The sequence below is a fragment of the Leishmania major genome, chromosome 29, assembly GCF_000002725.2.
Source record: "Leishmania major strain Friedlin complete genome, chromosome 29".
NCBI classification, from domain to species: domain Eukaryota; phylum Euglenozoa; class Kinetoplastea; order Trypanosomatida; family Trypanosomatidae; genus Leishmania; species Leishmania major.
The window spans coordinates 1,155,973-1,182,558 of NC_007270.2; the positions used below are offsets into that span (position 1 = coordinate 1,155,973).

Below are 26,586 nucleotides of genomic sequence, written 5' to 3' on the forward strand. Positions count from 1 at the left end.
GTTGCGTGCTCCCGTATCCCAGCAGGGCCTCCCTCCCTCAATGGACTCCACCGATCGGAAGGCTGACAAGGCGCTTGTGGCACCCCCGAAGATGGATAGTGCAGTCAAGGGCGCGAAGCCTGGCTCGTTTGCCCTCAGCGACGTCGTTACCGGCTATGCAGGCGCTGAAGACGGCCCACTTGTGCAGCAGCTTCCAATGCCGTCACATATAATGCCGTACTACGGGCAGTATCCTGCCATGTGCGCTCTCCCTCCTGGTGCCGCGCCGATGGGATTTCCCATGCCGCCGCAAACCGGCGTCGGCTCACCGCAAATGTGGATGCCCGGCATGGTGCCACCCCCACCTGGCGCAAATCCGAACGCGACTCTCACGCCCCATCCCTACGTATCGCAGTATGGTGCCGGTGCACAGCCGGTGATGTACATGCCGATGTCATATAGCTACCCGCCGTGCATGGCAGCAACTGCGGTCACTCCTGCCGCGGCAATGGGAGCCTCCTTCAACGGGCAACAGCCCGCGAAGCCGGCGCCGCAGGGAGCGACGCCCCCATACACTTCCACAATGGCTGCACCTCCTCATCCGCATTCGAACGCCGCCGAAACACCGGTGCTATCTTCACCTTTCATGGACGCATCATCAGCGAACAGCACAGCACCGGCACTCCCAGTTGCGCCGGTGCCCGTGCCCGTGCCGAGCATGACTCCCATCGAGTTCTCCGTGATGCCACTGATGCCTAACACCAAGCTGCCACCTGGCGACCCGTTCTGTCCAGCAGGTGCGACAGTACCGTCACAATACGCGACTGCGTCTGCTGCCTGCTTCTCGGATGCCGCTGCCGTTGATGCGTCACTGTCGCCGCGACCGCATCCCAGCAACGGTGTGACGAACGACTTCCCGACTATGTCGCAGCAGGGTGAGTCGCAGACAATCGGTGTGGCGGCGGCGGCTGGCCTAAGCGTATCCTAGCGCCTTCCGTTCCGCTTTGCTACCGGACCGGCCCCAGTCGCGGTGACCCCTGCTGCGCCCTGCCCGACATTCCAGCTGCCGGCTTTGCCAGGAAGTCGTGCGTGATGACCGGGGGGGGAGCGAGTGCTCCTCTCGTTTGACCTGTTGTGCTCTTGGCTGTCGTTGGATCTCTACTTTGCCTGGTCTTTTCTTTGCGTCTGTCGGGCGCTGCTGATATCGCTACTACGAATAGGTGATGTCTCGGCCGCGTCTGGGCAGTGGGGAGGAGATGGGAGGGGGGAGTGACGAGGGCGAGCATGGTGGCGGCTGGACGCTTTTTTTGTTTTCGCCGTCCGATGTGAGGGTGGGTGCGCCTCCTGCACGTGTGCCTTCGTTTTCGTTGCGGTGTTGCCTCTGCTTCATCGTAGCACCTATGTGATTGCTGCTGACTGTGCTTCAAGGCACACGTGCGCACATGCGTTCGTGTGCGCGTGCTTGTGCACGCCTGTGCACACGTGCGAACCTTGCTCGGGATGAGCGCCTTTACGTCTACTAAGAGACGCTATTTGAGCTGAGCAGTGCTTTAGCCTATTTCGTTTCGGGCCCGCTGTCGGCCTCTGAGGAATACGGGAGATGGTCTAAAAGTGTGCGAGTCCAAGCCCTCGCTCCGCGTGTGTGCGAAGTCACGAAACCGATCGTTGTTGGCAGCAGTGTTACGCGCGCTCTCCATTTCTGCGAGCAAAGCCTTTGCGGCGAGTGTGCGAGTGCCGCTCAATGAGCAGCGAAGGGTGTCCTCTGTATACATGCAAACACCATTTCCATATCTCTGTCGAGTACCGTGTGCCGATCTGCACATGAGCCGTCGCAGCGCTACCCCCCGTTGCGTATCGCCTTCTCCAGGCTGTCCTTTGCGTTCTCGTATCCCTCGTTGCTCCATTTCCGGGTCGCTCATCCTTTCTTTCTCCTCTGCGCGTCTCCGGCCTTCTCCGCAACCCTCTCACCGACAACTCAGGAACAGGCATGTGGTTCTCAAAGGCCCGGCGAGCTTTTTGCCTTTCGGCGTACCGGCGGTCTCCATCGTTCCTCGAACTCTACGGCCGTGCGCGTTCGACAGAAGTGGCTGCGGCGCCGCTGGCACCACAACCATCGTGCAGCACTGCACCTGTGGATGAGGGGTGGGAAAGGTGCCAGGCGCTGCTGCAGCACTTTCAAGCACATGTGTACATCCACCCGGGCCACGTGCCAGTGCAGCTATGCAGAGAGACGCTGAGGGGCATCGAACAGGTGCTCGCGTCATCGCCGGCGCGCCGCTCCACCGCGGCCCGCAGACTCTGGATGGACGCGCTTGCGCTGCATTCGCACTTGCCGAGGCATGACGTTAGGGCAGCGGCTGACGTGGCGAGCGTGCTGCTTTTTTCCGACCAAGCCCAGCTTGGCTGCCGTGTGTGTTTGCAGGCTGCTAGCCATCCCCAGTTCCTTCAAGCACTCCGCAGCGAGGCGGAGCTTACGGGCTGCCTGCGTCTTCTCAGCGTATATTCCATGTGCGCGTGCGACTCGCGTGCGGGTTTCTCCGCCCACTGGGCGGCCGTCCTCGCTGACTCCCTGGGCGAGGCGAAGCGTGTCATCGCCGCGGCGGATAAGTCTAAGAGGGCACCCATGGCACACGCAATGGAGGTGCTGGCGTGGTCGCTAGACTGGCTGCATCACCACAGTTGCACGTCAGACAGAGACGCACTCGAGGCGCTGAAAACGACGCTTCCTCGGTGGCTTCCGTTTCTCTTTGACGAGTGTGACGCCGCCACCGCGACGCCGTCGTGGCAGTCGCTGGCGGTTTTGCCGCCGCGTTGGCTGCTCGCGATGGCCACACACGCGGAGAGCGACAGCGACGCTGCAACTCTGGAAAGGTTGCTGCGCCACGCCTTGGGCAGGGAGGAGCAGTGCCACGGCTACGCCGTGTTTCAGCTCTCCTCTCGCGTCGCCAGTCTCCTCGTGCGCCGCTTCCCCCACCATCCGAGCGCCGCTCATGCGGTCGCTGCGCTGGGCACCGCCTTGCAGTGCTCATCACTGATCCCGTACGGTACAACGCGAGAGGGCTTCGACAAGGCCCTTGGAGTGCTTACCCGCATGTCTGGGGCGCAACCTTATTTTGCCATGCAAGAACTGCTGCGCAGCCACTCGGTGGAGGCGGCGGCAAAAATACAAGAGCAGCATGGCGACCGACTCACTGGAAACGCTGACCTCAACTGGAGCACGGCCCTCACCTTTACAATGCGGCAGGTAGAGGCGGCTAACCCTCACTGGCGCGTGTATCTCCCAGAGACGCTGCGGCTTCTCAGCGATGCTGGCAAGTCAAAGCAGTTTTGGAGCCTTCTGCAAGAGTACAATGCAGCGGACGCAGCCGCCAACATCTCCGTGGCGGCGTCGCTAAGCCGCACGATGCAGCTTAGTGGGAGATGGTGGCACGCGATGGAGGTGTTGGACCTGCTCGCCGGCGCGCTACCGCCCCGGGACGCCACAGAGGATCAGTTGATGACGAGTGCATGCGCCGAGACACTGCGGGCGCTGTTGCAGGCGAAACGGTGGCAAGAGGCGCTGCGTGTGTTCCTGGTAGTGGGCGATGCGCTTCCGCCGACAGAATCGGCCGTCGTCTCCAGGTTGCTCACGTCGATGTCGATGTCGGCCCCTTGGAGAGCGGCGCTGGCTGCAGCGGCAGAGAAGGGACTGGCTTCCGACACCACTCGGATCATTCTGCGCTGTTTGCATGCCGGCGCATCGACAGCCGTCCTGTCATACTATCACCAACAGAAGATGGCTGCACCCATCTTTGCTCAACACGGTCGGTGGGATCTTGTGCGCACCCTTGTTGAGCAGCGTCCCACCGACGTGTCACTGTGGCGTGCCCTTGTGCAGGCAATGGAGCACTGCGCAGACGCTGTGGATGAGCCGACGGCGGCCACCGTCTTCCCTGTGCCGCTTCCGCAAGGCCACTGGGATGACATGTCCTTTGTGAACGCATTTGCGCGTCTCTGTGTGCAGCGAGGCTGGCTGTCCCTCCTTTCGTCGCACCTGTCCTGCCTTCTTGCTCCAGGAGTCTCCCCTGCCACGCCGGTGTCGCGCCTTCGAGTGGAGTACGAACACCTCCTCCGCTTTCTCCAGTTGAATCGCTTGCCCCCAGCCCAGTTTGCCTTTACCGACTCGTACGTTGTCCACCAGTTCATATCGTGTGTGACGAGCCGACGCGTGTCTGTAGTGGCGAAACTACCGGCGGCGTCTGCGAGCACTAAGCGGCAAGCCTCCGCCCACCTGCGCGTCCCTTACGAGAACCTGAGTGCGCCACGCCTAGAGGGCGACGGTACTTCAACCGTGCGGGCCACATCCACTCGCGCTAGCACGTGCCTCAAGGAGCACTGCGTTTGCAGCAGTGCGAGGGGTCTGATAGTCGGCTACAAAGTGCCCGCATCCGCTCTCTTTGCGTCTGCGAGTGGCCTCCTGAAGGTTCTGGGCAACAGCGGAGTGTACTGTCTTGCGTACCACATGTCAGTCGCGAGCAGTGGCCTTTTTCTGCTCTATCCCGCCTCTGCCAGTCTCACGTGGTACTCCGTGAAGCTGCGCGTGCGCCTATGCGTGGCAGTGGTGCCGGCAGCGCCGTACGTGCCACTGCTCGCAACATCGTTTTTCGACCGCTATGCGATGAGGTGGCGCAGCGGTGAGGGCGATCGCCACGAGGTGGAGGCTCTCTTGGTTGCTGCGAGTGGGCAAGAGGTGCCACGCGCGTGGCGGTCTCTCAAGATGGATCTGAACGCAGAGGGATGGGGACCGGTTGAGCCCGAGGCAGGAGCCGGAGACATGTATCACATCCTGGAGCTCCAGGTCTCACACCGCGCGCCGACCAATGAAGGCGATGCGATACCAGCAGACGTGCAGGTGTTTGCGTGTCGCGAGCGTTCACTGAGACCCCTGAGCGCGGACGCTAGCGAGGCGGCGGAGTGGGGCTTGTGAAACATAAACGGTCGCTGCCGAGGCCGGCGAACGTTTTGCGCGCATATTCATCCATCTTCGCTTGCGCGCACACCCACGCGCATCTTGGTCTCTGTACGTGTGCGTGCGGCAGAGCCGTTGTTGTTCGTCACCGTTCACATCTGCCTTAATCCAGCATTGCATTGCCACCTCCGCAGCCACCGCGCTCGCGAAAGGGCGGCAAGAGAAAACTTTCTCCGCGTGAGGGGAGACTCCCTCTTGTGTGATCTCGATCCCGTTCGGAGGGCTGTGGGTGAGGGGGAGACGTAAGGCAGGTCTTGTTCCACCCCGCCCGAATTCTGTCTGCGGGACGCACGAATCCGAAGACTGCGTCTTGGCGCCTGTTGTGCACCTCTTTCCGCTACGCTGGCAGCCGCTGCGGTTTCCCGCGCTCCTCACGCGCGCGGTTGCCGGTCATGGCTCAACTACGCGCTCTCTGTTCCTGCTTGACTACGCTCTCTCATACGCCGCGCCCACTCTCTCGTACGGCCCCCTTCAATTCTTGGGTTGTCCTCCACGCGTCCTCTCTCTCGGCGAATGCCACCACGGCTGTCGTCAGTGGACAAAGCTGTGCTGCTGCTCGCTGTTCTCCTCACGCAGGACCGCTCTCGGTTTCATTTGTTAGCATCTCTCGCGTGTCTCCTCCACGCTCAGTTTTTGTCGACCCCCTTTTTCACTGCCACCCCCCTCCCCTGGCAAAGTCTTCATGCCCTCGCAGACCATCGTCGTCGGGCCCCAGGCGGATGCTCACGCCACCACCCTGGCGGCAGCACTGGAGCACGCGGCGCCAGGTGACACGATCGTAGTCTCCCCCGGCGTCTTTGAGGAGACGGTTCACCTTCCCTTCAACGTCACGATTACGGCAGCGCCGGTACCGGAGGATTCGGATGACACCAATGCCGCACATGCCACCATCATCGGCACTGTGATCATCTCTGCGAACGTAACGCTAGATGGACTAGAGGTGCGTGGGATGGCGGATGTGCGCAAAGGGCACGCCATTCTCGAAAAGTGTGATGTCCATCACGGCTCTGATGGCGTACGCGTCCACCTGGGTGCCACTGCCACCGTGCGCAACTGTCGCGTCCACCACTGCATCGCCGGCGGTGACGGCGTGTACTTCATGGCCGGCTCGTTTGGAGAGGTGACACAGACAGACATTTTCGAGTGCCGCGTGAATGCACTTCATGTCCAGAGCAGCGAGGCCGTGCTGCGCGAGAACCGCATCCGGGACTGCACGTTCGGCGTCTACTATGAAAAGAAAGCGTCCGGGCTGTGTGAGCAGAACACCATTGAGCACGTCCGCAAGTTCGGCCTCTACGTCACAGACGGCAGCGACCCGGTCATCCGCGACAACACCGTGCGCTGGTGTGGGATATTATGCTTCTTTGCGTCGAAGGGCGGTCGCGGCACATGCAGCGGGAACACGTTTGAGGGCTCCCTTCACGTGCTCGCCGACTGCTTTGTGCACCTAACGGAGAACCATGTCAGTGGTACAGCAGACATCGACGTGGCCGCGTCGTCGGTCAAGGTTGCAGGGTGAGGCTCTCATGGCAGACCGACTATTCCCATGCACTGGTCATCCTATGTAGATTATCCGGGTAAGCTACGCCCTGTGCGCCTGCTCTACTGTTGTAGTCGGTGTTTGCTTTCTTTGATTGGCTCACTCTTGTTCCTCAAACTCTCCTATACAAGTGCCCACCCCTTCTCCCTGGTCTTCTTGCGTGCGTGAGACGCGCCTCCTCTTTTGGGGTAGTCTCGGTTGCTCCCGCCTTGCATCTTCTTCTCCACTCTTGTCGGCTCCTCGAGCACTTCGGCAGTGGTGGCACAAGAATGTGTTCGTGGACTCAGTGGGTGTTGATGGCTATGCCGGAATAGGCGCGCGCATGTGTGGCTGCATCTCTCTCCCTCTTTAGACGCTGACCGAGCAAGCCGCAGCACCCTGCTCCTCCTCTCACTCAGACCTCGCGGCAAGAGCTGCTGCTGCTCCTGCGGCGGCATACGACTTTTTCCACCTCCTCCCTCCTTTCTTCCATGGCGTCGTCCTCGGCGCTTTGCGTTCCCACGTTTTTCTTTTGCGCCCTCTCCGTCTGTGTTTCTGTGTGTGTGTGTGTCCAGGGTCGCGGCAGGTTACACGGCCCCTTTCTGTGTGCCTTACTTTTTTTCCACATAGTCGTGAGCACGCGCAAAAGGCCTCCGCATAGCGGTGTACGCGCACGCGCGTACGTGCGCACGCGCACGTTGACTCCTGTCGCCCCCCCCCCCGTTGGGCTTCTTCACCTCTCAGCCCCATTTGACCTCGTACACACGCCTGCGTAACGTGTTGCCCGGCAGTAGTGGCCAACACAAACTCATACGCCAATTTCTTGTCTTCTTTTTTTTCGTGTGTGCGCATCGAGTCAATCAACCACGGACCAGTCAACAAGGATACGTATACGCATCTGAGAAGTAACGGGAGAGAACACTGTGAGGAGCCTGTCGGCTGTGTTGTTGCCCTTCTCCCCCTTTCCACCTCTGATCCCTTGACGTGCAGCGAGAATCCTCTCAGAAGTCTGCGGCGTTACGACCTCCAAGGCGTAGACGAGAGAGAGAGAGGGGAAGCATACAGCGCGACAGCAGGCAAGCTGTCTAGTGTATGCCGGTCATCGACACGGCTGCCCTCTGCTGCAGTTGATGTCCCTTCGGTCTGCGATGCACGCGAGTGATGTGGACGACGCAGGACGGGCGCTACAAAGCACACAACGCTCCGTTGTATCCATTAGTCGCCTGACGAATGAAATGAGCGAAGTGTGCGACATGTCGGAGGGCTCGTTCGGTGTGGTGAAGTGTTACCGTCACGACTCCGACAAGCTCGAATACGCTGTCAAGCAGACAAAGCGCCCCATTTGCGGTGAGTCGAATCTTCAGCAGCAGCTACAAGAGATTTATGCGCTGAGCTCCTTTCCACACCGACACATCGTTCGCTACTTTGATGGATGGGTCGAGGACCGCGCCGTCTTTGTGCGGCTGGAGAAGCTGGATGACTGCGTGGCATCGTTGCCGCCTCCGGTGAGTGAGAGTGTGCTCACAGCAATGCTCCATCAGACATCTACAGCTCTCTACGAGTTGCACTCCCACGGCGTTCTGCACATGGATGTGAAGCCGGAGAACATCTTGACACGTCAGCTCGATGCTGACACGTTCATCTTCAAGCTGTGCGATTTCGGTCTGGCGCGTCCCCTCAATGGCAGGGACTCGGTGACAGGGGAACACTTTCTCGGACTCAACGATGACGATGGTGACCGGCGGTACATGAGCCCAGAGCTCCTGAAAAACCTGCAAGACGTCGTTGGCCCACCTGCTGACATGTACGCCCTCGGAAAAACCTGCGAGGCGATGATGACCGCCACGGAGGACCCCTCGAATACCAGTGCCAGACATCTCGAGAGCTACTCGCCAGCCTTCACTGCGCTGATCGAGTCGATGCTGCGCGAAGATCCTGCTCGCCGCCCCAGCGCCTTTCAGGTTGTACAAGCGACGCTTCCAGAGAGGCTCCTGGGCGACGGACGGCTGCTAGAGCTGCAGTGCCGCCTTGACGCCATTCGCTGCGAAATTTCTGAACTGGACGCATCTGACAATGACGTCATGTCATCTCCGCGCAGTTGAGGACGTCCGCTCGGGGAACTGCAGCACAAAAAAAAAGTGAAGAACACGTGAGTGTTTGTACATCGTGCCCATCGAATTCCAGTCAGCGGCTACGGTCTTTGCTCCGAATCACTGACTCCTTCTCCATATCATGGCCCTCGCGGTTGACCCTCTGTGCCTGCTTTGTGCGCCCGTTTCTTTTCTGACGTGCGCTCGCACGAAATCTCCTTTTCCTGTTGTGCGTTCTCCTCGTTACCACTGCTGTTATCTCTCTCGCTTCCTTGCTACAATGATGATGCACGGTCGCCTCCTCGTGATGTCAGGGTCTAATACCTCCCCCCCCCTACACACACACATACACATACACACCCTGTGTGTGGGAGCGGCCAAGAGCCTGTGGCCTGCCCTGGTATACGGCCGTGGACCCTTGGTGTCCGCGGAGAGGTCTGGGCTTGCTCTGGGCCGAAGAGACCTGCAGCCATGACCACGTCTATGTCAGCTCACTGCAAATCCTGTGGACGCTTGACGAAATGTGCGCGTCCCACGCCTGTTGTGGTGTAGCTGCTGTGTTGGGGTGGCTATGACGCACTTGGTCACCGATCTCAGACGCCCGGCGGACATCGCCCGAAGCCGCGCTTACGCGACGATAGGAGACGATGCTCGCCCAGCGGCGCACGTGCACCTGATCGTGCTTTCAATTCCTGCAGCGGCGGGTGGGCGGCGGCGACAGCATAGAGTGCCGAGGGCGTGCCGCCATCTAGTGCGCCAGCGCTGTGCTGCCCAAACCGCCGCCAGAGCCTCGGCTCTCCCGCCTGCGTTGTGCCGTGGGGGCGTCCGGCCCGGCGTTGTGCCCGGTATGCTACGCGGGATTCGCGGAGCGCTGGACGCACACCTCGGTTCACGCAGCGGTTGCGCGCGCCATGTTGCTGCTGCGCACATGTCACGCACGCTGTCTGGGCTTTCCCCGGAGGGCGCCCACCGCTTCCCCCCTGTGTTCCCTCAAGAGGACGGGCTGTGCGCTCTTCGTGCGCAGGCACGCGCGCATCCGCGGCGCCCCTCCGCCTGCACCCACCCACGCCTGTGAAGGGCGTGCGGGTGCAGGAGGGGGTGGGGTGCCCCCCCTCCCCGTCCCCCCTGCTGCCACAGACTCGTGGCAGTGCCCCGCCTGCCGCGGCGCATGCGGGCAGGCCATCCACGCACGCCCCCTCCCCGCGGCATCGCCAGAAGTGGAAGATGGAGGACAGGAACCCCCCGACGGACAGCAGCGTCGCCGTGAAGCGGGCCGCAGTGTCCGCAGGTGCGAGCGCTGCGTGCACGCGCTGTCGAGCACGGCTGGCGTGGCGTATGATATCCAGACAAGGCATGCAGAGGTCAGCAGAGCAGGAGTGATGGATGGAAAAGGCGCGAAGAGATGCAAGCCAAACAACGCCCAAGCGCATCTGCTGCGCAAGCAGGCGGCACCTCCCACCCCGACCGGCTGGGCGAATATGTGCCACAGGGAGCCGCAGGCATGTCGGGAAGACCCCGAGCCACACCATGGAGCCCCCTTCTCCTTCCAGGCTGCGATGCGGAGAGTCGCCACGCCATGCTATCGAATGCAGCGGCTTGAAGCGGCTGAGGGGGGGGGGTGGGCATGGCGTGCAGGCGGCGCACGGGAGCGCAGCTGGCCCCGAGATGCGGCTGGCCGGCTTTCGCCTTGAGCACATCCGGCATGCACCTAGACCGCTCCCTGCTACCCCGCACGTCAGACACCACCGCCTCCGTCGGGCGCCGGCCGCGCAGCGCGTAGCCGAAGGAGAGGGAGGGCGGACGCGAAAAGACATGCAGAGTCGGCTGGGCGCGCGGCCCGATTCATGGGCGGCGCGGCTCGTCCTAGACGACCCGGATGTGGGCGTAGTGCAGCAGAGGTGGGGGAGCTGTGGTTGTGTGGTGCGCGTGTGTTTATCGAGTTGCCTCGGGTGCAGGGACAGGTTGGTGAAGGTGAGCGAATTAGCGCTTCTCTTGTTGCCCGTTATGTAGTTTTCTGCGTGTTGGCACTGCGGCACCTCTGCGTTTCTGTTTCACACGGACACATACTCGTCAAGGACGTAAACTGGCACACAGAGAAACAGCGCTTCTGTGGAATTCGAAGCTCTTCGTGGTCATCTCTCCCTCTCTCTCTGCACTGCTCTTTCTGGACGCACTAGGGTGCGAACGAGGGAATGGACTGCGCGGGTGCGAAGCTTACAAGCAAGCAAAGCAGACGAAGCCTCTGTGCACACCCGCTGCATGCGCTGTAAAACGAGGTGGCTTGTGGCTCGCTGAAACCGGTGCGTTGCCGTCTCCGTCTTCTGCGCGGCACGTCGATCACGCGACACTGCACCCTGCGGGGCCGTGGGCATGTGCTACTGCAAGTGAAGCGCTCCTCCGGCCTCTTCACTAGTGAACGACCCACCTAGTCGCTTGCCTCCGCTCTCGTCTGTTCTTCGTGGTGTTACTGCCGGCCTTCATTGACATACATCCGGACACGCGTGCGATGTGGCGCGCTCTCGTTTTTCTTCGACCGGGTCGCACGAGGTCCTTCCTATCACTTGTGCGTTTTCCATTGGAATTGGGCTTGCAGCCGTTGTCGTTGCCACGGTTTGGGCAGAAGGTGCTTATTCATACAGAGTACTAGTGTATTGCCCGTGCAAGTGCTGCTGCTGCCGCAACGATGGATAAAGATGGCGAGCGCTACGTGGAGTGTAAGGGGACTCGCTATGCTCTCATGACACTCCCTCACTTTCGAAAGTTTCGCGACCTCGCCTTATCGAGTGACTCAGCTTGGAAAACGCACTACTCCGACAGCGTACTGAAGGTGGAGTCGAAACCCCCTGGCGACGGCTCTACGAACCTCAATATAATTAGGGCAACGCGCATCATGAAGAACGTGCCGCCGGGGGTGTTGTACAACCAACTGCACGACGCCCAGTACCGCGCAACATGGGACACAAATATGCTGGAAGGGTACAACATTGTTCAGCTAGACAAGCACAACGACATTGGCTATTACGCGGTGAAGTTCCCGTGGCCGTTGAGCAACCGCGACTTCTGCAACATGCGCTCATGGATGGAGTTCGCAAACGGCGAGTACATTATCTTCAACCACTCCGAGCCGCACCCCGATTGCCCTGTAAAGAAGGGCTTTGTCAGAGCGCGTTCCATCTTGACAGGCTTCTACATTCGGCCCATTTTAGGCGAAAGAGGCACGCAACTGGTCTACGTCAGCCATAGCGACCCCTGCGGCTCCATCCCCCATAGCGTTATCAACTTTGCCATGACGAAGGGAGCACGCATGATCCTGGACAATTGCGAAAAGTACTCGGAGAAGTACCCGGCCTACGTGGCGAAGATGTATCCGGCGGACCACGTGTATCCATGGCGCACGCTCAAGATGGACTGGGACAGCCCCTACCTGTACCCAGAAGACGTTCCTCCGAGCACTGAGCCGGCAACGGAGCACCAGCAGCCGGAGGCTGGCGGCAGCGGTGGCGAGAAAAGGGAAGGCGATGAGCGATCCGGTGAAGAAAATGCCGTCCCGTTTCTCTCGAGCACTCCCGGGCCATTGGGGACGTCACTGCCGCTCGCTCCTGTTGCACCGTACCGCATCACTGATCTCCTTTCCGTTCAGCAGTACCGCTCTATCATGCAGGACGCCATGAGCGCGGTAGACCGCTCTTTCCTCCGCGAGGGACGCGTGCCAACCACAAAGGAGTACATTCTCCGACTCAAGTATATGATCGAGGGTATCCGCCAGACCACTGTAGACGTCTAGGCGATGGCAACTGTTGCTGCTGTTGGCATCCATGGTTTCCGTCTATTTGATTCTTGCATGAAGTGTTTACTTCAGCTTATGACGTTGATGGCGTGTCACGCGCAGCGGCACCAGTGGCCCTCCATTTTGACGTTCGCCCTCCTTCTCCATCGACGCATCCCTGCCCGATGGCGATGTGCCGTGTCGGCTGCGTTTGTGCGCTTCTGTGCGCAGGCAATTCAGCTTACCCTTTTTTGTGTGGTGCGTTTTCTCCTTTTTGTTGCTGTTGTTTTTCTTGCCGATGCCGCGTCCCTTTTGGCTTCTCTTTCGGAGAGACGGGTGGTTTTTTTTGTTTGTGGCGCCCGGCCCTGCTCCTTACGTACGCTGTATCTGTGCCTATGTGTATCACGATGCGCGCACATACACGGACCCCTGCATCCTCCTCCCCTCCTTTTCCCACCCTCTGTCTGTTTGGCGTTCGAAGCGTTCGAAGCGAGCGAAGCACCCTCACACACGTGTGTAAAAACGCATACATCACTGCACTACCGCACAGGACAACGCACAGTCGGTGGTGGTGGTGGAAGAAATGGAGAAACAACGATCATAGCGCGCGGTAGCCTCCACAAGATGGTCCGCGAGTCCCAATCGTGAGCCGATGTCCTGAAGACGAGGCTTTCACTAGGGCGTCCGCATTTCGCTCTCGTGAGCTCGTCTCCTCGAGCTTCACGAGCTCTGTTAATGTCCCTCTTTTTCGCTTGCACTGTCACGTCCCGCGTACTGGGAGGAGGCGCTCTGGAGTGGCTTCGTCACATTTGTCCAAATGACTGTACGTCGTCCTCGTTGGTGTCAATGCCCCCCTTCCCCTTCTCGCCCCCTCCTTTTGCTCTCTGACCACTGCCATTCATGCACCTCGTAGTGTGCTGGTGCCGTAACCAGATCGCCAAAGCATAAGGTCTCTCCTGCGAACTGCGTAGTGGCACACGCAGTGACGCACCAGTGCAGGCGACAACACATACTCACAGAGAACGCATGGGGACGAGTGCGAATGGTGTTTTTTTTTTGCATCTCGACAGCTGACAAGCTCCACCTCTCCACCATCGTCCGAGGGCCGTCCCTTCCTCAACCTCTCGCCGGCTTGCCGGCTCCACACAGCGACGGCATCGTCTCAGAGGACCGTGCTCAGCTCGCTGCAGCTGAGTGAAGATGGAGGCGACATACATCGTCGATTGCGGGCATCACACCCTCAAGTACGCCGGGCTCTCGAAGTGGAACCGCAAGACCGTCGAAGTTCTCGTCAAAGAACGCCGGAATGAGTGCGACGCGTTTGTGGCCGATGACGAGCGGCTTCGACAATGCGTACCTCAGCTGCTCTCCGGAGAATTGCGCGCTGACGAGGAGCTGACGCTCATACTGCTGCTGGACACCTTCCACTCGCAGAAATCAAAGGCAGCGCTGCTGTACTCCTGTTTCGAACAGTTCGGGTGCAAGAAGGTGTGCCTTCACTACACCGCATCTGCAGGACTCTACGCAGCGGGTGAAACCTCTGGGGTAGTGGTGGACCTCGGCTACGCTGGGGCTCAGCTCACTTCGGTGCAGCAGGGTACGGTGCAAACGGCCATGTCGACGCGACTCTCTTCTGTCGGCACTCGAAGCCTCGACGGCGAGCTGCACAGGCTGCTGCGCGGCGACATGACGGAGGCGACACTTCACCTTGTCAAGACGCACTGCTGCTCACTGATGGAGCGGGACGAGCTGGTACCTGAGCTGACGCTACCGGACGGCTCCGTGTTCCCATACGACGATCGGACGAGGAGTGAGCTCCACAGGGCCACCAGCGCGCTTCTTTACTCCACCACGTCTTCCATTCCAGACACTTTGCGCACAGTTTACCAGAAGCACTCGATTCGCTTCCCCGACTCCACCTCGTGGGTGCAGCTGGGCGGCGGATCACTAATCAGCGGGGTGGATGAGGTGCTCACAACAGCCATGGCCCACCCGCTTTTCCGGCACGCGCCTAAGCAGCTTCACTTGAAGGACGTCACGCATGCCCCAGTCAGCGGCGGCATCATCCTATCGCAGCTGAACGTGTTCAAGAGCATGTGTATTGGCGTCAGCGACTACGAGGAATACGGCCCCGACGGATGTCTCCGCATGCAGGTCGTGGACGCCCGGTGACCGCGTGAGTGGAGCGCGTTTGCGCATAGGCGCCGACCCGTTTCGTCGCAAGGGCTGTTTTTCCTCCTTTTTCCCTTCCCCACCCTTTTTCCGACCCTTTCAGAAGGGGCAGCGCACAGACGCAGGCGCACACCAACACATACATCCCTGCTGTTGCTGATGTGCCAGCACACCAGCCCGCCTGCTATGCCAACGGACGTAGAAGTCACTGGTGACAGTGCCACTGCCATTATGAACTCTCCTGTGTGAGCGCACATATCCCCCTGCTTCCTCCGTGCTGCTCACTCTCTCCTTGTTTTTCCTTTTCCGGTTGTGTGCCCCCTCTCGGCGCGCCGGGTGCGTCCAAGAGGCCCCTGGCAGCATTGAGTGGCTCTCCGGTCTCTGGTGGGGTTCGGATCGCACGTGGGAGACGGAGAGGAGGACGGTGTGCTTGCGGGGATGTTGGGATGGGAATCTGATAGTACCGGTGCTCGCCACACCCTTTTTTTCTGCTACGGTGCTCTCTCCCAGATCCACGTGGCTGCCACGTACGGATGGGCCACACCTCTGTCACACGGCACCTTCTGTCCATTCAATAGTCTTCCCCTTTGCCTCCCACCCTCCCCCGCGCCCTCTCACATTCCGCTCTGTTCGCTTCTCGGGTTTGCTTCTGTCTGGCGGGGATGTTGTCGCCTTGACGTGGCTGTGCGCGCGTGTCTGTGGAAAGCGATTGCCATTCCAGGAGGCGATCGCCGGTATTCAACTGTCGTTTGTCGAGCGACGTTTGGCGATGATGAAAGTACTCAGCGTCTTGAAGCATCGCGCAAGAGCACGCCTTGAGCTCGCTCGATCTCGGATGCAGCTGCGTAACGTCTGCGACTTCGAAGTCATTGGGCGCTCCTGCGGACTACTGCTTTTCCCGTTTATCGTCTACGTGTGCGTCGGGCAAATGCAAGGCTATGGCGAGAGTCAAATCCGCGACCGTATCGCGAGCCGGAAAGACGTGCCCTGAGTGGGACTTGCACGCCCACTGCTTTGGGTTTGGATTTGTTTGTTTCAGTTTCCGCTGAACTCGACTGTGCTTCGACCTTTGTCACAGAGTTGCGGCGACTGCGCGGCTACGGAGTGTGTAAGAGGCCTATTCAGGTATGTATGTGTGGGCATCGTGGTGCTCGGTTGAGTCTTGCGCCGCTTGCGGGCTTTCAGCCCCCCCCCCTCCTCCTCCAGAAACGGTGTACAACTACGACAGCGGAAACGGCACTATTGAATGGCTTTCCATCAGGAAGAGCGCAAATGAAGTGCGAAGATGCGCGGCGCGCCACCTGTGACTCACAGGCATTGTCCTCAACCCTGCACGAATCCTCGGGGCCTAATCGGCCACCACGTCAACTTGGAGGGCCGTCTCGTGAAAGACGTGACGTGCGCATTGCCTGTTTTGTTGCTGTTTAGTCTCAGGATAACGCGGACAGTTTCCGCTGTTCGGGAGAGGGAGAGGTGCAGGGAGTGATGAGCAGTCGCATATGTGCTGGGAGGCATTTCGCAGGCTTTTTGTGTCTTATGCTCCATTCGTTCTTGGCCGTACCCTTTTGTGCTTCTCCTCGGACTCAATCTGTCCGCGGCCTATTCCCCCTTCCTCCCGCCCCTCTGCTTGGCTGATCACGCTCACACATGCCCAACGTTGCATCGCTGTGCGCGTACACACGCCACTCCGACCCTTCCAGAGAGAAACACAGAAAAACGCGCAAACTGTGCCATTATACGGACGGCGAAGAGCAGCAAAAGATTCCTTCATATATGCATATATATATATACACACACATATATATATATATATAGTTGTTTCACTGCAGCCTTTACGGCAATCATCGGTGTCATTGGTTGACTGGGGAACCACTGTAGCACCATCGAAAGCAGAAAAGGAAAACGAGCGCAATGATCACCACGAGCGGCCGCGTCGTTCGCAAGGGCGGCAATGCGCCAAGTAGCCGGAAGGCTCCACCACCCAAGCAGACACCTCAGGAGCAGATCGAGGACGCACTGCAGGCACGCGACTTCTCAAAGGCGACCACCATCTTAGAGTTTTACAAAACAAGTGGGCAGAGCCTCGGATATCTTTCGCTTAACGAATGGCTCGGCTACAGCGCCTTCCACGCGAATGACATGGAGAAGGCCATTGAGGTGTACAAGGGCATTCTCGCGTTGGACGACTGTGCGCCGATCAACCACACGTACCTGGGCTGCTGCTACTACATGAACGGCTCGTTTAAGGAGGCGGAGGAATGTGCCTTACGCGGCCCCGAGTGCCCCCTTCAGACGCGGCTGATGTTGCACATTGCGCAGAAGACGCATGACGAGGAGAAGCTCATGATCTATCACGGCAAGCTACAGGATACGATCGAGGATCAGCTCTCGCTGGCTGCGGCGCAGTACATTCGCAACCATTACACTGAGGCCATCGAGGCCTATAAGCCCATTCTTGCTCAGACGAGGGAGTACAAAGCCCTCAACGTGTACGTGGCAATGTGCTACTTCAAGCTAGACTACTACGAGGTGAGCGTCAGTGTGCTGAATGTGTACCTGCAGTCCTACAGCAACAGCGCGGTGGCCATCAATCTCAAAGCTGCGAACCACTATCGCCTGTTCAACAACAGGGCGGCGAAGAGCGAGCTGAAGCTGCTGATCGATCTTCAACGCACCACTTACTACGTTGAGACGGACATTGTGAAGCACAACCTGGTCGTTTTCAACAACGGCGAGGGCGCCCTGCAGGTCCTACCGTCGATGCTAGATGTCGGTATTCCAGAGGCACGCCTGAACCTGGTCATCTATCATCTGCGCCATGAGTGCATCACCGAAGCTTATGAGCTTATGGCCGATGTAGTGCCACTCACAACGCAGGAGCACATCTTGAAAGCTGTCGTCAACGCGTACGTAGGTCAAAACATGGAGTCGCAGGAGCATCTCAAGGTGTGCAAGGAAATCTTCAACTACGTGGGTTCTTCGGCGAGTGACCGCGATACGATCCCTGGCCGACAGTGCATGGCGTCGTACTTTTTTCTGCTGCGCGACTTCCCCAACGTGCTCATCTACTTGCGTTCAATCAAACCGTACTTCAGCAAGGACGACACCTTTCTTTACCTCTACGGTATTGCGTGCGCTGGTATTGGGGACTACGCCGAGGCGGAGCAGAGCCTGCTCGCCGTCAGCTCCGAAAAGATCAAGGCCGAGTTCAGCTACACAAGCTGGCTGGTACGGTCTCACATCATCAATAAGCACCCCAAGATGGCGTGGGACATCTACCTAAAGAAGGAGATGGGCGAGTCCATCGGAATCTTGCGGCTCCTCGCGAATGACTGCTACCGCACCAGTGCCTTTTACTACGCAGCCAAGGCGTTTGACGTGCTGGAGCGACTCGACAGCGATCCCGAGTATGTGGAAGGCAAGAAAGGGGCGTGCATTGGTGTGTTTCAGCAGGTCTTCGCCAACGAGGAGCCAGCCGAGTCCTTGTTCGACGTGATGAAGATGATTGAAGCGAGTCTGCAGCGGCACGCCGATGAACCGCCAGTGATGCAGCAGTTTTCCAACATGCTGGCGCTAATGAAAGACTGGGCAAAGGACGCGAAGCTGAAGCGCCGGTGATAGTGTGAGATTTCGTCTTCTCACGGGTCTTGTATTCGCGTTTACTTTTTGGTTGTTGGTGTTTGTTTTCGCTTTGTGCCCTTCGATGAAGTTGTCGCATGTACAGCCAGCGCACCTCGAACTCTCCTTGCGCTTCGTTTCCTCATACAGTTCCGTTTATGTGCAGCTTTTTTTTTTTTTGATCTTCTCGAGAGGTGTGGCGTTGATGTCGCATTCCTTGCATGCCGTTCTTCATTCCTCTGCACTCTACAACCCGAGGACCTGATTCCGCCCTTCCTTCAAGCGCACATCTACACGCACGCGCACGCGTGCAAGCGGTGGCGCGGATTCGCAGCGAGAGAGAGGGAGACGTGCACAGGGACACACTGGCATGCACGACCTCGTCTGCTTCTTCGGATGTGGTGTGGGTGACGAGGTGTGTATGCCAGCACTGGTGCCTGCGTATGCCGGCTGCCCCCCCCCCCCCGATGGGGCACGCTCCTTGTGCTGAATCGTCCAGCGGACACACTAGTCGAGTGTGCTCCTGAAACAGACTGCGATGGCGCCTCCGCAGCCGTCTTGCCACCGGCAACGGTCTCTCTTGACCGCTCCCCATTGTTTCTGTGTGTTTCAACTTTCAAATACGCACATAGAGACGTCACTGTAGCGCTGGATCGCTCGCCACAAACGGCTGCACAAACTCCGCACCTCTCCCTCGCCACTGAATGCTCTCGGCGCTCTATCCATGCCCACTTGTCCTGGAGCAGAACATGCACACAAACACATAACAAACTGCAAGCATGCCGAAAAACTCTGTAAAAGCCCATCATCTCTCTGAGTCGCTGTACCGTTGTCGCACCGTTCTCCCTTTCCAACGTCGCTAGTCGGCCTTAAGTGTGGAGAGTCGCCGCTGCCCGCACCATCGGCACGGGGCAGCTTTACGAGTTTCCCGGGCCACGGTTAACTAGAGTGTTTGTCCTGACGAGAGAAACAAAAAGCCAATGAGGACACATGGACTCGCTGTGGTGCCGTCCATTGTGCAACCCTCTCCGTTCCTCATTCGCGCCATTTGCGCCCTTTACTGGAAAGACACTTTTCTTGGCAGCTGTGTGGCCATCGCCCCGTCGATTGTGGTGACTGCGGGCCACCACTACAACGCCGTCCGCGACGATGTCGGCGACTTCAGCGTGTTGACACGGCCCGGGCACTGGGCGGCGGTCGAGTATGCGTCAAAGGATAGCACGTATGACGTTGTGGTGTTCTGGCTCTGCGAGGAAGTGACGACGCACACCTCGCTGCGAGGGTATCTGCCCGCGGTGGGGGCACAGGTGGCGACTGTATGGTTGTCCCCTAAGCCCCCACACGACGCGATTGTGTCGCCAGGCGTCGTGATCGAGAGTGAGGCAGAGAGGTGCGTGGCGCGCGGCACTGTGAGCATGACCGGATCGAGCGGCGCACCTGTGGTGGACGTCTTTGGTGAGCACATTGTCGGTCTCCATCTCACGTCCAACACGCGGGACGGCTCACGTGTGTCTGGGTTCATACCGTCACGCAAGCTGGTCTCTCTTTTCGCCGAGATGTGGGTCGAGCACGCTCGCGTATTGTCTTCGGCATAGATGCCGGCAGCTCCAAACCCCAGCTGGATGCCGTGCACCCCCTTTTTTCGCAGCTTCTTCACTGTGATGCTGGAAGGCTGCTCCGAGAGCTCGTGTTGCGTCGTTACAGCTCCGCTGTGAAATTTGCACGTCTACGTGCGTATCTGCGCGTCCTTTTTTCTCAGCGCTCCGGCGCCCATGGCGCCATTTGCGAACACGAAAGAACGCAGCTCGCGAGACTACGCATCGCCATTTCGTGGTACGTTCTGACTTAGACAGCACCATCCTCTCCGATCGAAGCGTTTCGCCGTCAAAACAAGCACGAGGACGAACATATCGGCGTCTTCTGTGACTGCTCCCCCCTCCCCTCACCACCAACTCGCCATCCTCCTCTCCTGATTCGCCGATGGTCTCTGCTGTTTCGCTTTTGGTTCAAATCCTGGTCATCTGCTGGCCACGGCGACTCGGCGACCATCTACCAAACCGCTCTAACGCTGACTTGAACAAACTCTCTCTCTACCTCCTCCCTGCTCGTTTCACGCAACGCCCTCAGCAGCGGATCTGGCAGCAGTACACTATTTGTGTCTTGTTTGCGTGTCCCAGCGTGACAGCGTACTTGTTCGCGGTGAGGTGCATGTCCGACAGCACCTCACCTACCACCTCTGCGGCCCAGCATGGGGCGCTTCAATTCTCATTGGAGGAGCTGGCAGCAGGCGGCATTGCCGGCTTCGCAGAGCACTTCGTGATGTTTCCCTGCGACACCATCAAGACGCGCATGCAGTGCGGGGGTGCGCGAAGTATCTGCCACGTCGTGAGACACTTGTGGAGCCACGAGCGGCTAACACACCTCTATCGCGGGTGCGTGCCTGTGCTCGTGTCAGCGATTCCAGCGCATGGTGCGTACTTCAGCGTGTACGAGGCCCTCAAGCGCCTCTTTGGCGACGACACCAACATGGGCATCGCCGCTGCGGCTTCGTTTTCCACGGTCGCTCACGACACGGTGTCCACGCCCTTCGATGTGATCAAGCAACGCATGCAGATGGACAAGCACCGCTGCTTTAGTAGCTCGGTAGAGTGTGCCAAACGCATTGTGCGAACCGAAGGCGTCGGCGCCCTTTTCGCCTCTTTGCCAACGACGGTAATAATGAATATTCCCCACTTCTCGGCCTACTGGCTCGCCTACGAGGGTTTTCTCGCGTCTCGTGGGCATGGCAACGTGCGCAACCACCAAGACGAGATGACGGTGGACTACATGGCCGCTGGCTTTGTGGCAGGCGCGTGCGCGGCGGTTGTCTCATTCCCCTTTGACACGGTGAAAACATATCTTCAGCTCGGCCACGGTATGGGCTTCCGTCACACACTGAGGGAGTTGATCCAGCTACGAGGAATGCGCGGCGTCTACTCTGGCGTTGTGCCGCGCATCCTCTACACGGCTCCCTCTGGCGCCATCATGATGGTGACGTACGAAACCGTGAAGAGCGCGCTCGCATCCGACAAGAGTCTCTTCTGAGGTACGTGTGTGGGGGTGAGAGCAGGTAGAGGCAGCGGAAGCACAGCGCTTTCGGAGCAGGGGGAGTCCGCCCCCTCTTCCACCTGCCACGCATACCACGGGACACCAAGGGAAGGGGTCGCGGAGCTTTACTGGACGCAACGAATTCTCGTTCAGCAGCCTCCACGGGGATGGCACGGCTGGCGGAGCGCTTTCCGTCTACCAGCTCGCGTCTCGTCGACACATCTTCATCGACGCGTTCCATTCACTTTTAACCTTCCTCATCGGACCGTAACATGTTCAAGGAACACACGCACACACACACACACTGACGACGACATATGCTAGTAACATTTCAGTATTTTTACCAACCTGTCCCTGCACCCGAGGCAACTCGATAAACACACGCGCACCACACAACCACAGCTCCCCCACCTCTGCTGCACTACGCCCACATCCGGGTCGTCTAGGACGAGCCGCGCCGCCCATGAATCGGGCCGCGCGCCCAGCCGACTCTGCATGTCTTTTCGCGTCCGCCCTCCCTCTCCTTCGGCTACGCGCTGCGCGGCCGGCGCCCGACGGAGGCGGTGGTGTCTGACGTGCGGGGTAGCAGGGAGCGGTCTAGGTGCATGCCGGATGTGCTCAAGGCGAAAGCCGGCCAGCCGCATCTCGGGGCCAGCTGCGCTCCCGTGCGCCGCCTGCACGCCATGCCCACCCCCCCCCCTCAGCCGCTTCAAGCCGCTGCATTCGATAGCATGGCGTGGCGACTCTCCGCATCGCAGCCTGGAAGGAGAAGGGGGCTCCATGGTGTGGCTCGGGGTCTTCCCGACATGCCTGCGGCTCCCTGTGGCACATATTCGCCCAGCCGGTCGGGGTGGGAGGTGCCGCCTGCTTGCGCAGCAGATGCGCTTGGGCGTTGTTTGGCTTGCATCTCTTCGCGCCTTTTCCATCCATCACTCCTGCTCTGCTGACCTCTGCATGCCTTGTCTGGATATCATACGCCACGCCAGCCGTGCTCGACAGCGCGTGCACGCAGCGCTCGCACCTGCGGACACTGCGGCCCGCTTCACGGCGACGCTGCTGTCCGTCGGGGGGTTCCTGTCCTCCATCTTCCACTTCTGGCGATGCCGCGGGGAGGGGGCGTGCGTGGATGGCCTGCCCGCATGCGCCGCGGCAGGCGGGGCACTGCCACGAGTCTGTGGCAGCAGGGGGGACGGGGAGGGGGGGCACCCCACCCCCTCCTGCACCCGCACGCCCTTCACAGGCGTGGGTGGGTGCAGGCGGAGGGGCGCCGCGGATGCGCGCGTGCCTGCGCACGAAGAGCGCACAGCCCGTCCTCTTGAGGGAACACAGGGGGGAAGCGGTGGGCGCCCTCCGGGGAAAGCCCAGACAGCGTGCGTGACATGTGCGCAGCAGCAACATGGCGCGCGCAACCGCTGCGTGAACCGAGGTGTGCGTCCAGCGCTCCGCGAATCCCGCGTAGCATACCGGGCACAACGCCGGGCCGGACGCCCCCACGGCACAACGCAGGCGGGAGAGCCGAGGCTCTGGCGGCGGTTTGGGCAGCACAGCGCTGGCGCACTAGATGGCGGCACGCCCTCGGCACTCTATGCTGTCGCCGCCGCCCACCCGCCGCTGCAGGAATTGAAAGCACGATCAGGTGCACGTGCGCCGCTGGGCGAGCATCGTCTCCTATCGTCGCGTAAGCGCGGCTTCGGGCGATGTCCGCCGGGCGTCTGAGATCGGTGACCAAGTGCGTCATCGGCGCTGCTAGTTTTGACTTCGCTTGTGCTGTCGGTGTGGCTATCGTGTTCACATGCTCCTGTTGCACATACTAGGATTGAACGCAGAGGTAAGGAAGGGTGAAGTGCGATGAAGGAAGCAGGAGCTTCACCACCACCCGAATCAGTCGGATGATCGCAATCGACAGCCTTGTAGGACGGGTTGCTGAATGCCATGAGGCGAGGGAGTGAATCTGTAGCACAAGCCGCTTTTGGTCTGCTGTGTTCGTATCGATCCTGCCGTGTTTGCGGCACGTCAAACGCCGTCTTCACTGTTTCGAAGCTGGCGCGGTAGCTGCAAGGAAGTGTACCGCATCCTCTTGTCGCTGCTTGGTAGGGTTGTTGCATTATCGTCAACATGGCGGCAGCTGCTGCCGTGAAGTTTCTGCGCGATGCTTCTTCCGTCCACAGGCAGCAACAGTGCTTCACAGAATGGCCGAGTCGCTGCTTCTGTGGTGATGGGTTTCCTTTGGCCTGCAGAGTCGGGCCGCATCCGCTCAGGGAGTGGTATAAGCAACATGTGACGGCTGCGCAGAAGGGAGGTGTGTGCGCGCGGTGCTGCTACGGGAGCCGATGCCTGTGTATCCGCATGCGAGCTGCTAAAGTGGGATGACAACACAGCTATGCGGCGTGTGCACCTGCCGCCTCAACTGCGCAACGGAGTTTAGTCGCGTGAGTGCGGAGAGACAAAGGCGTGTGAGTGCAGCGCAACAGCGCGATGGCGTTGAGGGGCAGTAGATCGGCCTCGTGGTGTGGGAGCCCCTTGTGCTCTTAATGATGGAGAACAAAGCATGCGGATTTGTTGTCGTCTTCGCGCCGTGCAGCGTGGTGTTTCGTTGCAGTTTTTCTTGGTTGTTGGCATGTGGAGGTGGAGGTACTCTTTAGCGCTCCATGACCCTGGGACCGGACGCTCACGTACCCACGGTGTATGTGTAGGTACTACTATGCACTGCGCCTTCTCCTGCTTTCCACTCCTCCGGTCCGCGGGACTTTCGCGGAGACACGTAAAGAGGACGATGGGCGACAAGCGTGAAAAGCTGGGCCGCGGCGTCAACTTTCAGAAAGTCCACCTCGCGCAGTAGTAGTGCCTACGCATCGCTTGACTGGAGGCCTGTTCTCTGATGCACTGTGCAGTGTTCTCGAACACTATCGAGACCTTCTTACGCGGTGCTGGGCGCCGCGGAATGACGACGCCACGCAGGTCGGCGTGTCCCTTAATCATGATACCGCTTTTGTGCTCTATGAGGTACTTTACATCGAAGCGCTGCCGCTACTCTTTTGTATTTGGTCCACTTGCACCCTTCCTCTGCCCTCCTCCTTCGTCGGATCCCACGTCGTCGGTGCAGATACGCCATGTCGACGGAGACATTGCATGTGCATCTCTGGCTTTTGTCCCTCTCTGCCTTTCCATCTGCCTTGTCGCCTGCTTAACGTCACAGAGCAAGTGAGCACCACCGGTGGAGGGCACAGCGGAGCCCCTTCGGTGGCACGCCACACACGATGAGTGGCTCCTTTGCGCTGCGCAAGCTCCTCTTCGATATCGACGACGAGGAGGACGTCAACCGACGCGGGTACCACTACGCCGGTGCGTATGCACCGCTTCTTCACAGTGTCGCGGTGCTGCAGCCCGCTGCGGTGCTTCCGAAAAGCGGTCTGCCCTTCGCCTGTCTATGTCTCTTCTCGTCTTTTGCGACGTGCCTCACCATGAAGGTACGCAACAAAGAGAGGTGGTGGATGGGCGTGTTTGCCATCTGCGCCGTCTACTACAACGGCGTCAAGGCGCACAAAGTGAACAATGGGCTTGTCGGTCATCAAAGTGGTTTCTTTGCCGCTGGAATGGGCGCCATTGGGTGCGTCGCGCGGCTGATGGCCAAATGCGGCTCTGCTCGAATGAACGCCGGCTGCCTCGGTCTCTTCACAGCACTAATGTGGTACGAAATCGGCCGCTATCACCTGTGGGCGGAGCATGTGACCGAGTTCCGCCGCGATGTTACGCCGGAGCGGTCGTACGACTTGCTAGGCGATTATGTTCCGCAGTCCCTGGAGGTTGAGTTTCTCCCGTACCGCACTGTTACGTAAGGGAAACGAACGAAAGCAGCGTTGCTACTCGCTTCCGCGATTTCCTTGTGGTCGCGTGAATGGCTTCCTCTGCTGCTAGCGCTCTTCTCTGTGGGCCCTGTCGCGTCGCCGTGGCGTCGCGGCCGCGTACACAACCGCCACCACACACGCGCCCTGCTCAAGAGGTGAGCACCGTCGAATAGGCTACTGCCGTTCGTTTGCCAGTATGAGAGAGGGATGGAAGAAGGTGATGGTGGGGTGACCCTTACACCGAGGCCACACCGGAGGATACAGAGTGCGTCCTTCGCATACAGGAAAAAAACAGATAGGCGCACATGTTTTGTCTGCATACTCTCTAGCGTGAGGGTTCATCCGGTCTTTTAACTGCCGTTCTCTCGCCACGCTGTGTCGCCAGCTGTTCCCCTTCACGCATGTTGTGCGGCATCACGGCTTGGCCTTTAGGCGGAGTTTGCGCTATATTCTATGCAGCAGGTCGTGCATCACACATGGCAAGGGAGACGTGCAGTCATGGAGCTCCGCAAATGACTACCTGAGTGTGTGGAAAGCTCTTGAATAAAACAGCTATAGCAGAAGTGCTACCTACATCAGGGTGAATGGCAGGGTCAGCAGACAAGCAACAAAGGGAGCCGCGAATGCGTAGCGCGCCGCCCGGTGAACCGCCGCACCCACACGGTCGACGGGGCCGTGTCCCTATCAGCTGCCCGTCATGACGGCATACTGTGTCGCCTGCTTCACGCACGCGGCCAGCGATCGGCCACCCTGCAACAAAACGCGATCCGTTGGAGGACAGCCGCCCCGCCTCTGCGAAAAATCATCACATTGAGTAGGAACCATCACGACTCCGGCCCTCAGCCACAGTCATCGCAAGAACACTCGGGCTATTCCATCGTCACGTGCCCAGCTGACGCCGCGGGCCGCTTCCCGACAGTTTTTCTTCTAAGGTAGACGACCTTCGCATTGCGCCGGCACATCATCTATGCAACACTTGGGGGAGAGCGACGCCAGCTTCGTCCCGATTGACAGTGGCCTTCGACCGGCATGCCGCCCGAATCACCGACCCCGCTGCCTGCCTCACGGCTCGACACGTGCCTGCGATCTGCATGCGGCCTGTCCGCACATCGACTCGCACATGCCTAGCACGTCGCGCGGCGTTGCAGGGGCCACCAGCCAATCGTGCTGCCACCACCTGCATCGCTTCAGGGCGTAATGCTTCACCCCACCGGCACAGCTCCCAGCCGATAGGCCCTCGCGCCAGCGGTGCCCAACACGGCCGGGGGCGCTAGCCCTTCCGGCGTGAGTCCCAGGGAAAGCGATACCTTCCGGTCTGCCACTCCACTAGCGTTGCACAGCACGCAGAGCCACGGCGAGCAGTCCACCCAGACACTGGCCATGTATCCCTCCGCGTTCACAGCATGAGTCGTCTCCTCATCAGACCCTGTTCCTCACCCACCACGGAGAGGACGCAGCCGGCCACGCCGCTGCCGCAGCCGCAGCGCTCCATCATATCGGCC

At 59.7% G+C, this 26,586-nt stretch overlaps 11 protein-coding genes across 11 annotated transcripts; all 11 read left to right on the top strand.

The window, feature by feature from the left end:
- Positions 1 to 40: 40 nt before the first annotated feature.
- Positions 41 to 967, top strand: LMJF_29_2690 (conserved hypothetical protein; the record flags this gene model as incomplete). Its single annotated transcript, XM_003722304.1, has 1 exon — positions 41 to 967. One exon carries the CDS (start codon positions 41 to 43, stop codon positions 965 to 967), a length of 927 nt encoding a protein of 308 aa, XP_003722352.1.
- Positions 968 to 1,966: 999 nt separating this feature from the next.
- Positions 1,967 to 4,945, top strand: LMJF_29_2700 (conserved hypothetical protein; the record flags this gene model as incomplete). The annotated part of the gene is made up of 1 exon (XM_003722305.1): positions 1,967 to 4,945. The coding sequence occupies one exon, from the start codon at positions 1,967 to 1,969 to the stop codon at positions 4,943 to 4,945; it is 2,979 nt and encodes a 992-aa protein (XP_003722353.1).
- Positions 4,946 to 5,669: 724 nt separating this feature from the next.
- On the top strand, positions 5,670 to 6,506 carry LMJF_29_2710 (conserved hypothetical protein; the record flags this gene model as incomplete). Its single annotated transcript, XM_003722306.1, has 1 exon — positions 5,670 to 6,506. One exon carries the CDS (start codon positions 5,670 to 5,672, stop codon positions 6,504 to 6,506), a length of 837 nt encoding a protein of 278 aa, XP_003722354.1.
- Positions 6,507 to 7,636: 1,130 nt separating this feature from the next.
- On the top strand, positions 7,637 to 8,608 carry LMJF_29_2720 (putative serine/threonine protein kinase; the record flags this gene model as incomplete). The annotated part of the gene is made up of 1 exon (XM_003722307.1): positions 7,637 to 8,608. The coding sequence occupies one exon, from the start codon at positions 7,637 to 7,639 to the stop codon at positions 8,606 to 8,608; it is 972 nt and encodes a 323-aa protein (XP_003722355.1).
- Positions 8,609 to 11,279: 2,671 nt separating this feature from the next.
- Positions 11,280 to 12,380, top strand: LMJF_29_2730 (conserved hypothetical protein; the record flags this gene model as incomplete). Its single annotated transcript, XM_003722308.1, has 1 exon — positions 11,280 to 12,380. The coding sequence occupies one exon, from the start codon at positions 11,280 to 11,282 to the stop codon at positions 12,378 to 12,380; it is 1,101 nt and encodes a 366-aa protein (XP_003722356.1).
- Positions 12,381 to 13,562: 1,182 nt separating this feature from the next.
- Positions 13,563 to 14,534, top strand: LMJF_29_2740 (putative actin-like protein; the record flags this gene model as incomplete). The annotated part of the gene is made up of 1 exon (XM_003722309.1): positions 13,563 to 14,534. The coding sequence occupies one exon, from the start codon at positions 13,563 to 13,565 to the stop codon at positions 14,532 to 14,534; it is 972 nt and encodes a 323-aa protein (XP_003722357.1).
- Positions 14,535 to 15,303: 769 nt separating this feature from the next.
- On the top strand, positions 15,304 to 15,525 carry LMJF_29_2750 (conserved hypothetical protein; the record flags this gene model as incomplete). The annotated part of the gene is made up of 1 exon (XM_003722310.1): positions 15,304 to 15,525. One exon carries the CDS (start codon positions 15,304 to 15,306, stop codon positions 15,523 to 15,525), a length of 222 nt encoding a protein of 73 aa, XP_003722358.1.
- A 920-nt stretch (positions 15,526 to 16,445) lies between these two features.
- Positions 16,446 to 18,152, top strand: LMJF_29_2760 (conserved hypothetical protein; the record flags this gene model as incomplete). Its single annotated transcript, XM_003722311.1, has 1 exon — positions 16,446 to 18,152. One exon carries the CDS (start codon positions 16,446 to 16,448, stop codon positions 18,150 to 18,152), a length of 1,707 nt encoding a protein of 568 aa, XP_003722359.1.
- Positions 18,153 to 19,132: 980 nt separating this feature from the next.
- Positions 19,133 to 19,747, top strand: LMJF_29_2770 (conserved hypothetical protein; the record flags this gene model as incomplete). Its single annotated transcript, XM_003722312.1, has 1 exon — positions 19,133 to 19,747. One exon carries the CDS (start codon positions 19,133 to 19,135, stop codon positions 19,745 to 19,747), a length of 615 nt encoding a protein of 204 aa, XP_003722360.1.
- A 385-nt stretch (positions 19,748 to 20,132) lies between these two features.
- Positions 20,133 to 21,236, top strand: LMJF_29_2780 (mitochondrial carrier protein-like protein; the record flags this gene model as incomplete). Its single annotated transcript, XM_003722313.1, has 1 exon — positions 20,133 to 21,236. The coding sequence occupies one exon, from the start codon at positions 20,133 to 20,135 to the stop codon at positions 21,234 to 21,236; it is 1,104 nt and encodes a 367-aa protein (XP_003722361.1).
- A 3,260-nt stretch (positions 21,237 to 24,496) lies between these two features.
- LMJF_29_2790 (conserved hypothetical protein) lies at positions 24,497 to 25,075 on the top strand (the record flags this gene model as incomplete). The annotated part of the gene is made up of 1 exon (XM_003722314.1): positions 24,497 to 25,075. One exon carries the CDS (start codon positions 24,497 to 24,499, stop codon positions 25,073 to 25,075), a length of 579 nt encoding a protein of 192 aa, XP_003722362.1.
- Positions 25,076 to 26,586: the final 1,511 nt, after the last annotated feature.